This window comes from Lactuca serriola, chromosome 1, assembly GCF_051521515.1.
Source record: "Lactuca serriola cultivar US96UC23 chromosome 1, Lser_US96UC23_V15, whole genome shotgun sequence".
Classification (NCBI taxonomy): Eukaryota; Viridiplantae; Streptophyta; class Magnoliopsida; order Asterales; family Asteraceae; genus Lactuca; species Lactuca serriola.
The window spans coordinates 44,146,711-44,160,396 of NC_136408.1; the positions used below are offsets into that span (position 1 = coordinate 44,146,711).

The window sequence follows — 13,686 nt, forward strand, 5'->3', positions numbered from 1 at the left end:
CCGAACATTTGTTGGGTAAGGAAGACTTTTGATAACATCTATCTTGGCTTTGTCAACTTCCAAGCCTTTTCGGGACACAATATGTCCTAGAATCAATCCTTTGTCCACCATGAAATGACATTTTTCATAGTTAAGCACAAGATCTGTGTCAATGCACCTTTGCAAAATTTTTGTTAGATTGCTCAAACATTCATCAAAGGAGTTTCCATAGACTGTGAAGTCATCCACGAAAACTTCAATGATGTTTTCAACATATTCAGAAAAAATGGTCACCATGCATCTATGAAATGTTGCGGGTGCATTTCATAGACCAAAAGGCATACACCTATAAGCAAATGTGCCAAAGGGACAAGTGAATGTGGTTTTCTCTTGGTCTTCTGGGGCTACCGGAATTTGATGAAAACCCGAGAAACCATCCAAGCAACAGTAATGAGATTTACCTGCCAATCTCTCTAGCATTTGGTCAATAAATGGCAAGGGAAAATGGTCTTTTCTCGTTGAGGCATTCAACTTTCTATAGTCAATACAAACCCTCCACCCGTTTTGCACACGGGTTGGCACCAAATCTCCCTCTAAATTCTTGACAACTATGACCCCGACTTTTTTTGGGACTACCTGAATGGAGCTCACCCATTTACTATCTAAGATAGGGTAAATCATACCTACATCCAAAAGCTTCATGATTTCTTTCTCTATCACTTCCATCATGGGTGGATTCAGTCTTCTCTGTGCCTCTCGAGTTGGTTTGAAGTCCTCCTCCATGAGGATCTTATGCATGCACAGGGAAGGGCTCAACCCTTTTATGTCAGCAATTGTCCACCCAATGGCTTTCTTATACTTTTTCAGCAAAGTCACAAACTCATCTTCTTCTGCAATGGACAGCTTGTTGGAGATAATGACAGGCAAAGTCTTCTCTTCCCCAAGGTACGCATACTTCAAATGATCTGGAAGAGTCTTCAATTCTAGCTTAGGTGCCTGCACAACGGAAGGAAGAAGTTTTGTGTTAGAAATGGGCAATTTCACATTGTTATTATCATACCTCATTTTCTTCTTTTCTTCCATGCTCTCCACAATTTCCAGCAACTCTTCATCTAACTTGAAATTTTCTGCAATCTCTTTGACTGAATTGTTATCAAAATTCATGCTCAAAACTAACTCCAACAAATCATGGTTAGTCAACTCAAAACACTTTTCAGTCAAAGGTTGGATTATATCAACAAAATTTATGCAATGAACATCACTTGGGTACCTCGTTGCTTCATAGATATTGAAGTTGATGACCTCCCCATCGAATTCCATGGACAATGTACCATTGTAGACATCAAATTTTGTTCTTGCTGTTTTCAAGAATGGTCTACCTAAAAGTATGGAACTAGAGGATGGATGGTCATCATCTCCCATATCAAGCACATAAAAATCTGCAGGAAAGACAAGCTCATTAACTTGCACCAAAACATCCTCTAATACATTTTTTAGGTGTACTATAGAACGGTTTGCAAGTTGGATGATTACCCCTGTTTTTGTTAAAGTGGCTATGCCAATAGATTTATAAACAGAATATGGTAAAACATTAATTGAAGCTCCTAAATCTAGCATAGCACGGGGGACATACAAGTTTCCCAATTTGCAAGCAACGGTGAAAACACCTGGATCCTTGCACTTTGGGGGCATCCTTTTCTGCAAAACTGCAGAAACATTTTCACTCACTTTCACTGTCTCATTACCTCGTAGCTTCTTTTTAGACGTGCAAAGTTCCTTAAGGAACTTAGCATATCTAGGTACCTGTCTGATCGCATCTAAGAGAGGGATGTTGACTTCAACTTTCCGGAACATTGCCATGATTTCACTATCTTCTCTCTCTTTTTTGTTGTTGCTCAATCTCGATGGAAAAAGTGGTGTTGTGATCTTTGCTTCTTTCTCTTCCGACTTCTTTTTCTCCACCATTTCTTCTTTCTTTTCATCCTTTTTTGGTGGTTCTTCTATCACCAACTCCTCTCCTTCTTCTTCGGGCATCTTCGGGCCGTCATATTTCTTTCCACTCCTCAAGCTAATTGCACAAGCATTGTGCTTTGGGTTCTTTTCAGTTTGAGGAGGTAGCTTTCCTTGATTCTCCATTTTGCTCACCGATTGACCAAGTTGTGCCATTTGTTGCTCAAGATTCTTGATGCTTGCCTTGGTCTCTTGCTGAAAACTTTGGGTGCTGGTGGCAAGGCTTTTGACTATGTCTTTTAAGGACATACTTAAGGATCTGGCTTGTAGAGGAGGAGGTTATAGTTGCCTCGGTTGGTAATTTTGTTGTGGGAATGGAGGCCTTGCTTGGTAATGGGGTGGTGGTCTTTGTTGATAGCCCATGCTTTGGTTGTTGTTCCACCCTTGATTGCCTCGGGGCTGATCATAAGTTCTTTGATTATGACCGGAATAGCCTCCTATAACATTTGCTTCTTCATATTCTTCTTCTTGCAATTGAGGACACATATCAATCGGGTGTCCCACTTGAGTGCAAATGCCACAAGGACGGGGTGTGGATTGCACACCTTTGTCCTTAGCAAACATCGTTACCGCCTTAGTCAACTCAGATAGTTGAGCTTCAATTTGAGGAGTATGCACCTCTTTTACACCTCGAGGTGCATCTGTGTACCAATCTTCATCTTGACTAGTATGCTTTGAATCCTCCGCCATGTTTTTTATGAGATCTCGAATCTCCATTGGGGTCTTGTCAGTAAAAGATCCTCCACTTGAAGCATTAAGAAGTCTTCTTTCCTAAGGAGTCATGCCTTCAATGAAGTATCGAAGGATTTGATACTCACTAATACCATGTTTTGGGCAACGGGCACAAAGCTTTTTGAACCTCTCCCAATATGTATGAAAGGCTTCTCTCTTGTGTTGTTTGATCCCAATTATCTCTCTTCTTAGGGCTGAGACTTTCATTTCTGGGAAATATTTGTCTAGGAAGAGGCGTGCAAGATCTACCCATGTGTTGACCATACCCGGTGGAAGGTCATAAAGCCAATCTTTTGTTGAGTCTTGCACTGCGAAGGGGAATGCCCTAAGCTTGATTTGGTCTTCAGTGACATTGTGTGGTTTCATGCCAACACACACAACATGGAACTCCGTGAGGAACTTTCGGGGATCTTCATTTTCTAAGCCTCTAAAGGTTGGGAGTAAGTGAATGAGACCGGATTTCAATTCAAGGTTTGTGGCTGCCGGATAGGTGATGCAAAGAGGTTGTTGAGTGACCTCTTGCCTCGCCCATTGGCGAAGGGTTTGTTCGAGTGGTGGATTTGGAGGTGGATTCCCTCCATGGTTATCTCCCATGGTATGAGTAGTGGTTGAAGTTTAGGTGGGTGTAGTGTTTGGGCTGTGATGAGTAGGTGAACAGGGTGGGGTGGTATTCCTGGATGAGGATGGTTGAGGTGAAGGTGATGGACTTTCTGTTTCGGATGCGGACACACTTGAAAGGGGAATATCCTCCCAAATGTTAATGACCGGGGGATTGGATGATGAAGAAGTACCGGAAATCGGTTGCCTCTTACGAAGCTTGGCTTGCTTCCTTAACTTCTTTGCAGTCTTCTCTATCTCTGAGTCAATTGGCAGTGGTGTACTTGTACGAAAAGATCTAGGCATAAACAATTAGTAACACTGTGTCCCCGGCAACGGTGCCAATTTGTTAGGGGTGTCAAAACCAACAAATGAAGGGGTACAATAGACTCCAAATACACTGCTTTAATGCGCTGAAAAGTAGTACAAGGCAAGCAGGGTCGAACCACAGAGACACGGGACAAAAGTCTATACCTTTTTGCACAAGGTACTTTGGTCACAAATGGGGGTTTTGTTTGCAAAAGTCAAATAATGAAAATAACAATCTACTTTAAAAACATGCACAAAATAAAACAGATTTGTAAACAAATTATAAAAGTGCTTCCAGTTCTAGTTCTCAATGTTGCTGTTCAACTTGATTATGACTTGATGTAATTCATGATTGCTATTCTAAGTTGGTACTGAAAGATATTAACACGCTCTAACACCTCTCGTTTGCCAAATTTTCTAACCAAAACACGCTCTTTGACTAGACCTAGCTTTACTAATTCAACCTAAACACGCTCTTAGATTGTATTGAAAAACTGCATTAAGTTTTGTACAAGCTTCCCAACAATGTTCATTTCTTTTCATACGCTCGAAAGTGTGAAAACATGTGATATATGTTTTACAATAAGAAAACTTATTGTTTGTTACCAATTATTAACTTAATAGAACGATTAGGTGCCCTAAAAGTTAATTAACTGCACAAAAATTCAATTCATGAAAGTGGCCAATCAAGCACAAATCAAATTCAAGGATTCTAGTTTAAACAAAAACATAATCACTTGAATAGAATCACAAATCCAACATCAAATCATGTCACAACTGGAAATTTTGAGCCATGTAATCTATACATTCAAGTTAATGTGAATCAAAAACTTCAATCAAATACATTATACAAGTACTACAAGTAGTCATCAAACAATTGGAAAACCCTAGAAGTTCTTGTTAAGGCTATTTTGGACTAGAACTTCCTTATTGGATCCAAATGGACCAATAAGCTTCCAATTAGACTATCATGGGCTTAGAAACCTAATTGGGCTCTAATTGGACCCACATTTATTTTATTCAACATTTTAGGCCATATTGGGCCTAGAATGAAATAAATCACAAGCTTGATCCATAATTTAACCTAACCTAGCTTAATAAAGCATAAAAATCACAATTTTATTTTATAAGGCCAATGAACACCCAAACTACCTCAAATATGGGGCTTAAGGGCAAAAAGCCCAAAAATCTTTTTTTTTCTCTTCCCATTCTCGGCCCAAGGCCCAAACCCAAAGAGAAATGGAAGTGTTGACTTTGGATGCCACCTCACTATTACCCATAGGACTTCCATGCATTATTTCTCATTCTTCCATGCATATCACTTCAAGATCACATCTCTTCTTCCTATCTCTCTCACTCTCGGCCAAACACAACACACACACACTCACAAAAATCTATTCTACTCTCTCTAAATCTTGAAGAACATCTCCTCCCCCCTTCTTCAAAATTTCGTGAATCAAGGGCTCACAAGGAAAATCCATCACCAAAAATCATCATCTAAGGTAAGTTGATGACTAATCCATGATCTAGCTACTTCATTTTATTAAAATCTCTTCTAAATTCATTCACTCTTGTGATCTTGCATCCTAGAGGTCGAAATCTTCATCAAAGGGTGCTAAGACCAAAAATCACTTCATTTTTCTTCCATCTTCTCTCCAAAACCGAAACCACACCCAAGGTGAGCTTCATACCCCCTATTTTCTGTTTTTATGAGTTTTTTTTTTGGGTGGGGGGGGAATACAAGTGAAAGTGTAGATCTATATGTGTTTTGTATGCCTTGTATGATTTCCATGCTTATATGTATGCTTTTGTGTGTTATAATGTTGTATCTAGCCATAAAACCCCTCAAAACCGAGATATATCTTGTGTGAAATGATTTTAGCTTCAAATATACTTCTACATACAAAGTGTTTCAAGAAAAATGGCTAAGTGGTTTAGTAATAATTTTCTTTGGGTTAAAAACACAAATTTTGGGCCTAAAATGTGAAAAATACAAAATTAAGGGCCTAAATTGGCATATCACGAATTCTGCTGGATGAAGTGTGCCAAAACAGTTTACATAAATCAATTTCTGGAAATATACTCATTTAGGGGATTAAAAACATAAATTCCAAGCTTAATGGGCTAAAAATGACATTTTTGGCCCAATGAGGCCCATTATGCGAATTTTTCTGTTTTGGAGGGTCAAAACTGTGATTTTCTGTAAAACAGTGGACTATAAGTGTTCCAAATCCTTTTCAAAGGTTTAAAATGCTTTTTAAATTTAAAAAGGACCAAAGTTGCAAAAATTTTCCAATTTGGGCCAAAATTGTCAAAGTTGCGAAAAGAAGGGATTAAAACCGAGAAAACTGCATTTTCAGGGACTTAAACTGTTTTCTATGAAAAATATGCTGAAAAATATTAATTTCAATAATTTTTGGTGTTAAAATGTCAAGAAAAATAATTTAAGGACCAAACCGGGAAATATTCAATAAAAAGGGTTGAAAATGTAAATTTTACAAATAATGAGGGGCTGAAAACAGAAAATTTTCAAGGCTAATTCAATATACACAATTTGATTAAATAATGGCACCGCGACTATCGACGAAATACAACACATTACAATACCAAAAGTCGTTGTTAAACGAATTGGCTCGGTCTCGAGCCAATAGAAATCTACAACTACTAACTCTACGACACTACGGTTCATATAAATAACGTTTGGGAACTTAGCTTACATACGAGTGTGCACAGACGTCTACGCACCATCTTCGGGCCCCAAAAGTGTAAAATCTTGCTTGTTGGGCCTAGCTAGCCCAATGACCTGATCTTAAGGCCCGAAGACGCATATTTTCTACGAAGTGTTGAGTTTCACCGACTCGGCACAACGTAGAGGGACTTTCAATGGCTTGTATACTACTGGTCCCCAAGGGTCCTTGGTATTGCTAGAAAAGTCTGCATATTTTACGAGGCGGGTCGGGGACCCCTCGCACGCATATTGTCCCCAACCGATTAATAGAGTCATCGAGGCCTTCGTGTCCTCTTACTCTTCGGATGTGGGACGACACATAGTCAGGGCGGCTGGATAACGTGATTTGTACGAACGACGCCTTTGGGATCGTTAGTATTGCTATGAACTGGGCGTTTGTGTAATGCGGGTTTGTAGTAAATAATCATGCTCAAAAATAATCCAACGTCGCCTGGGAATGACACTCCTATCTTTGTAATGGTTTCAACGCAACATAACGGTTTTCAAAGGATTAGGAAAACATCGGGTTTTCCTAGGTTTTTCAACATATCGGATTCGAAACGCTTATAATTTTTAATAAACAATTTTCACAAGTACAGAAACAAAACAGGCATACCTATGGATCTTCACAAACATTTTCGAAAGTTTTTCATTTCAGAAAATATCGGATTTTCTGGTGGTTTTCAAACAATACAAACATTGGATTTCAAACATTACTTATGAACTCACCAACATTTCATATGTTGACGTTTTTCAAAATACTTGTATTCTCAGGGAACCAGTGAATCAAGGGAAATCATATTCAGTGACGGTTGCAGTTTATTTTTGTATGAATTGAACAAATTAATTTTTGGGAATGTAATGTTTAACCAATGTACTTCATGTAAACGCTACTGGTTGTACTGTATTGATGAATGGTGACGAATGTTGTTATGTTTCATATATATTCAATGTTATGGTATACAATTGAGTCACGACAGCCCCCGGACGTTTCCGCCGTCTGGTTCGGGGGTGTGACAAATCATATGCTTCAAGTCAAGCAATCAACATGTTTTGAACAAGAACTAGAAACTAGGGTTTCTTAGCCACACATGGCTAAGAACAAATCAAACAAGAAAAATGATGGAATTGAAATGTTTAATGCTTACAAAAATGAAATCAAAATGTTTGCAATGATTAAGTCTTCTCAAAAGCTCCAAGAATTCTCCCAAAATTGCCCTAGATCGCCAGAAACTGCTCCCCAAAAACCGTTCTCTTTTCAAATGACGTTCTTCTGCTCTTTTAATTAAAGTTCACGTGCATACCAGATGGCCATGCGTTTTTGGCATGGCCATGCCTTTTGCCCATGTGTTTTTGGCATGGCCATTTGTCATGACCATGTGTTTTTGGCATGGCCCATGCTTTTTGCTAAAAATCAAATACATCTTCACTGTTGGCTCCATCTTCAGTCTAGCTTCACCACGCGTCATGTTGCTCAAATATGAGATAATAAAGGACAAACACGAACCGTGTCAATGTGACAAGAACCGCATTTCAAACATAGTCCTTTTCTACGATGATAATGCAGCAATGACTCGGGTTATGTCTTCATGCTTTCCTCCATGGAATGACCGGTTCATCTTCTCTGCATGCTCCAAAGCTCCAGGAATCCAAGCTCCATGCATCCAAGCTACACATTCCATGCTCCATAATTCCTGCAAAATAAATCAAAAATAGTGAAGTACCAGACATTCTTAATAAAATATGCAACTACCCTAATAATCAACTAAATGCAAGAATTATGAAGTATAATGCTATAAAAAGACGGAAATAAACATGCAAAATAGGTGCATAAAATGCACCTATCAGCCTTATCCACAAGAATTCGTCCACCCTATCTTTAGGGTTTCCTCAACCTACTTTGCAATTATCCAATAATTAAAATATCAGTCCCCCAGGTTTAATCAATATCTTTTGATCACAAAATTAATTCCTAATTAATTCTTGACCAATATTAATTAAACAATATGATTTCTATTTTGATATATTATTCATATAATATACTAATAAACCACATTTATCCTCTTTTTCTATAATTCATCCAGTCAAGTTGTTTTGATGAAGGCAACCCAAAAGGACCATGCTACAACCGGGTCAAGTACATGCCAAATATAGTTATGGGCTTAGACAACTAATCCAACACCAACTTGGTTGTAGTTACGATTGAATGATCATGGATTATTTGGGAATTGACCATAGTCGTGCACTTGATTGATTTCCTCTTGACTTTTCATGCACTCATCAACAATGTGTCCTGAATTTCCACAGCTTACACATATCTTCTATCCCTGCGAAAAAAACACACCTTTCTCTTTGCCTAGACTAGAGAGCAGTAAGTCAAATTATTTATTTAAAGAATTAATATCAGATTTGACTTCATTTTTCCAGTTTTTGTTTAATCAAACTGAAGCAGCAGATGAAACTGGGGTGTCTCGTTTCTTAGCTGAGTAATTGGTTTTTGAACCATGACTCATAATAGTGCCGCTAGACGAGGCATTAATCATGGTTTGATTGGCAGTGTCGACTCCATCATAAAAGAAACATACAAATTGCCAACGAGGAAATTCATGATGGGGACATGAACACAACAATTTCTTGAGGCATTCAAATGCATCATGAAATTCTTCATTGGGTTTTTGTGCAAAATCTTTTATCGCCTTTCTTATTTCCGTTGTTTTACTAGCAGGGTAAAACTATTGTAAATATTTAGTTTGTAATTGCTCCCAAGTAGTAATACTATGGGGGCAAGAGAAGTGAACCAATACTTAGCTTTTTCTTTTAAAGTGAATGTAAATAAGTGAAGTCTAAAGGAATCTCTATTAGTTCCTCGCGGAGTATTCGCGTTAGCAATTGCAAGGAACTCATAGAGGTGATTGTATGGATCATCAGTTCTATGGCCTCTAAAGACGGGTAAGACACTAATTAGATGTGGTCTTACTTCCGCATGATGCTCATTTCCTTCCACGAAGAGTATAGGTGAAGCATCATGATATGTGCATATTTAGTGTGTATTTAGTATAGTTTTTATTCATATATTAGCTAAATTATCGCATATTATGGACAAAAGGTACTTAAAAGTGTTAAATTATGTTTTTCAGTCCAAAGATGAAGCTCGGAAGCAAAAGGAAGCAAGAGAAGCGGTTAGGAGCTCGAGAGTGGAATGAAGAAGGAAAAAACACTAAAAAAAGCTTCTACTCGTCGAGTCAGATAGCTACTCGACGAGTCCGGTCGAGGAATCAGAAGGATAATGACTCGGGATCCCAGATAGTTATCGCAATACGGGGAATGTGAGAGGGACTCGACGAGTCACAAATTGACTCGACGAGTCGGACCGCTTATTTATAGATAATTCCACAGATCGATGAGGAAGAGTTCTGGGACGATTCAAAAAGGTTTTGCTGCGATTGAGAAGCCAGAGGACCCTTAGAGATCGTTAAAGCGAGCTAGAGTTCAATTCCGAAGGAGCATTGAGGCAAAATTTATCATACTTCTTAAATCTTTGTGTTTAGTTACTATGTTTGAACATTTAGATTCTGTTTGTTTGCTGAATTTTATTTCAATGATGAGCTAAACCCTTTAAACTTCTATTTGGGGATACGAAATTGGTAGTATGGTTTGATTGATTGGTAGGATTAATTCCATGTTGGTTAATTTAGTTATTTTAGCTTGCTAAAGAACCTTGTGTGTGAATGATAATTGATTTTCTGTTAATAGGGAGATAATTAATTAGCATGAACATCTATTAGTTATCAATCTCATATGCTTAGTGAACACTTTTTGTCATATGTCTAGTGTAGTGAACATGAAACTAGGATTAATAAGAAAATCAAGTAAATTTATGTGCAAGCTTGTGAGATGACCATTAAACAAGAAGTTAATTAAAAGGATAAATTAATTAGCTATTGCAAGTCTAACTTAACCCGAATATTATATCTAGTAAATTTAATTGAAATAGACAACTGGCCATTGTTTAAATTGATTTATTTGCTAAGGATTAATGAAGTGAATACGGAACTAATCAATTGAATCGGTAACTAGCAAAAGAATTAATCCATTGCACTTTTACCTTGAAATCAACCATAGGATCAATTAAGTTGAACTAAATAGAAGTACTTCTCCGTTATTGAATCTAGTCAAAGTCTTTATTTTCTAGCTTAAATTAGTAATAATTAGTAAGTTTCTAGTCTTGTAAAACTAGAGAACAACTCCTGCTTTTTAATTAACTTAGATTAAATTAGTTTTTAGTTTAATTTGCCGTTCCCTGTGTTCGATACCCTGCTTATTTAGCTATACCACAATTGATAGGTTCACTGCCTTTTGTGTGTTATTTGATAATTAAAAGTAGGTTTAAAACTAGTGGGTTTTACACACATCAAGTTTTTGGCGCCGTTGTCGGGGAACGGTTCTAAAATTAATAATAAAGTCTAGTTTAATCGATCCTTTGTGTGGGATTTATCTTACACAAAGTTATTTACAAAGCAAATCCAGTAAGTAGACTTAGTTTTAATACAATTCCATTTTTTTTTACTAGAAAATTTTCTTTTCTGTTTTTGCCTTGCACTCGCCGAGTGCACTCGTGCCGACTCGGTGAGTCCATCGCTGTGTTAGTCTTTATTTTTTTATTACGTTTTTATTCCTTTTACGCATTTCGTTTCTTTTGTTTCGTTTTTTTTTCAGCTGTTTCATGACCCGAGGATCGGACCCACCTCTAGTACCACCTTTGGAAGACCCGGAATCCGCACTAAAGAGAAGCAAAGGAAAAGCCGTAGGAGATATCGCAACTTCAAAGAACTCACCACTCAAGAACTTGAAATCCGTTTTCAGCAAGAAGAAAGGCAGCAAATCAGGAGCATCCAGTGCCTCATTAACAATTGAAGAACCAATTCACAAAGATATCGAGTACGAGACCGAGGAAGAAGAAGAGCATATTTCCGAGCACGAAACCGATTCCGAAGAAGAGTTAGCTATCACTATGGCTAACATCGATGAAGTCCCCATGGGGGAGTGGAAGAAAAGGATGCGTGATGACACCGGGCCGGGACTTGTGCAACCTGCAATTCCCGCAACCGCTACGTTTGAGCTAAAGGGCCATATTCTCGCTCAACTCAAGGAGATCCCTTTTTACGGGAGAGATCATGAAGACGCTTATAAGCATTTGGACGAAGTAAATGATGTAGCCGATTACTTCAACGTGCCTAATGTTCCACGCGAGACCCAGCTTCTTCGAATGCTCCCTGTCACGTTTAAAGGCGCTGCAAAAGATTGGTTAAAATCACTTCCTCCCGGATCGGTCACCACATGGGCCAAGATGAAAGAAGAGTTCATTGACCATTTCTGCCCACCTTCCAAGATAGCCAAGCTAAAGAAAGCCATTGCCAACTTCGAGCAACAACCCGGAGAATCTCTTTATGAAGCTTGGGAAAGGTACAAGAGCCTACTTAGAAATTGCCCACACCATGATCTTAATAGCCAACAAGAGGTCTCCATCTTTTATGATGGAGTTAATGTCACCACAAGGCAACTACTCGATTCACAAGGCCCGCTCACCCGAAAGCCACCTCCGGAAATAAAGGAATTAATTGAAGAATTCTCTAAGCATTCTAGAGAATACCACAATCCGAGGAATGAAGTGAGTCGTGGAGCAGTAAACTCGGTGAACGATGGCATGGCAGCGGTAATAGCTAAACTCGATAGCCTAGACCGAAGAATGACGAAAATGGATCAAACGATCCATGCTATTAGGGTAGGATGCGAAAATTGTGGCGGCCCCCATCTTACCAAGGATTGTGATCGAGACGAGAAGGGAAATAAAAAGGCTCAAGTATTCTATTCCAGTGGCGATAGATACGATGAAGACTGGAGGAAACCAAAGAAGGAATGGCTCCCATACGAAGAGTATAAAAAGGCTAAGGAGGAGAAATACAAACAGAGGGAAAGGGGATTCTATCAAAAGGAAGAGCCGGTGACGGAAAAGAAGGCGAATTTAGAAGATATACTCACAAGGTTCATAACCGCGTCCGAGAAAAGACATAATGATCACGATGTAGCAATGCAAGAAACCAGAAACATGTTGAGGAATCAGCAAGCTTCCATTCTCAACATTGAGAAACAGCTGGGACAGCTTGCACATCAAGTGAATGAAAGAAGACCGGGTCAACTTCCGAGCAACACCGAGCCCAATCCAAGAATGGAGAACGTGAGCGTAATAACCTCCAGCGGTGAAGAAAAATTTACAGAAACACTAAGAGTCTCCAAGAAGAAGGCAGAAAAGGAAGAAAAACCAGAACCAGAAAAACCCGACCAGACTCGCCGAGTCACTCTCATGGACTCGACGAGTCCAGTCGGGAATGAAGATACTGCCAGTTTTCTAAAGCCATACAACCCTCCTTTGCCATACCCAACCAGAGCCATGCCTGCAGAAAAAGTTCAAGCCTATAGAACTTTCATGGAGCATGTTAAAGCTTTACAAGTCAATATGCCATTTGTGGAAACAATGCTCCAAACTCCTAAATACTTTAACTTGCTTAAAGGCCTTTTTGCTGCTAGGAAAGATCTGGCTGAAGTCGAGGAGATATTGATGAGTGAGCTGCCTGAGAAGAAGGGTGATCCGGGTAACATAGTAATTCCATGCCAATTTGGTAATGAAGTTTCTACACGAGCATTGGCTGATTCAGGTGCAAGCATTAATTTGATGCCCTATTCATTCTTTAAGAAGCTGAATTTACCAGCACCAAGGCCGGTAAATATGAGAATCCATTTTGGCAAACAAAACAATAATCCATCCAAAAGGCGGTTGCGAAGATCTCCTTATAAAAGTGGACAAGTTCATATTCCCAGTAGACTTCGTGGTTGTTGATATGGAAGAAGACCCCGAAATTCCAATTATTTTGGGGAGATCCTTCTTGAACACCGTGTGTGCCTTAATTGATATAAGTGAGTCTACATTGACATTGAGAGTGGGTGATGAGGCTGTGAAGTTTAAAGCTATTCCATAAATCAAGCAAGAAGAGAAAAAGAGAGAAGAAATCTCATTTATCCAATTGGATGATGAGGTATTACAAAAAGAGCTTGAAATATTACTAAAAGAAGACCCAAGTAAGTTCACGCTACACTCTGAAGGAGTTGAAGATGCTAACAAAGACTTGGAGGAGCTAGAAAAGCTACTGGAAGGAGCCAGCTCAGAAAACACTCCAGGATTGATGGAACCCGATCAGACTCGCCGAGTCACCATAATGGACTCGACGAGTCCAGTCGATTTGGATAAAAACTTGACCAAAGCTGATTTGTTTGTT

General features: G+C 38.9%; 1 protein-coding gene and 1 non-coding gene across 2 annotated transcripts; one reads left to right on the top strand and one right to left on the bottom strand.

Annotated features, from left to right (window-relative positions):
* Positions 1 to 303: 303 nt before the first annotated feature.
* LOC145054289 (uncharacterized) lies at positions 304 to 2,238 on the bottom strand. The gene has a single exon (XM_079002446.1). The coding sequence runs from the start codon at positions 2,236 to 2,238 to the stop codon at positions 304 to 306; it is 1,935 nt and encodes a 644-aa protein (XP_078858572.1).
* Positions 2,239 to 8,956: 6,718 nt separating this feature from the next.
* LOC145080779 (small nucleolar RNA R71) lies at positions 8,957 to 9,063 on the top strand. The gene has a single exon (XR_013695364.1). It is a non-coding gene; the product is annotated as a small nucleolar RNA R71 (small nucleolar RNA).
* Positions 9,064 to 13,686: the final 4,623 nt, after the last annotated feature.

Coding starts and splice junctions, on each gene's coding strand:
- LOC145054289 (XM_079002446.1), bottom strand. CDS start 2,238: ATGTCCTTAAAAGACATAGTCAAAAGCCTTGCCACCAGCACCCAAAGT.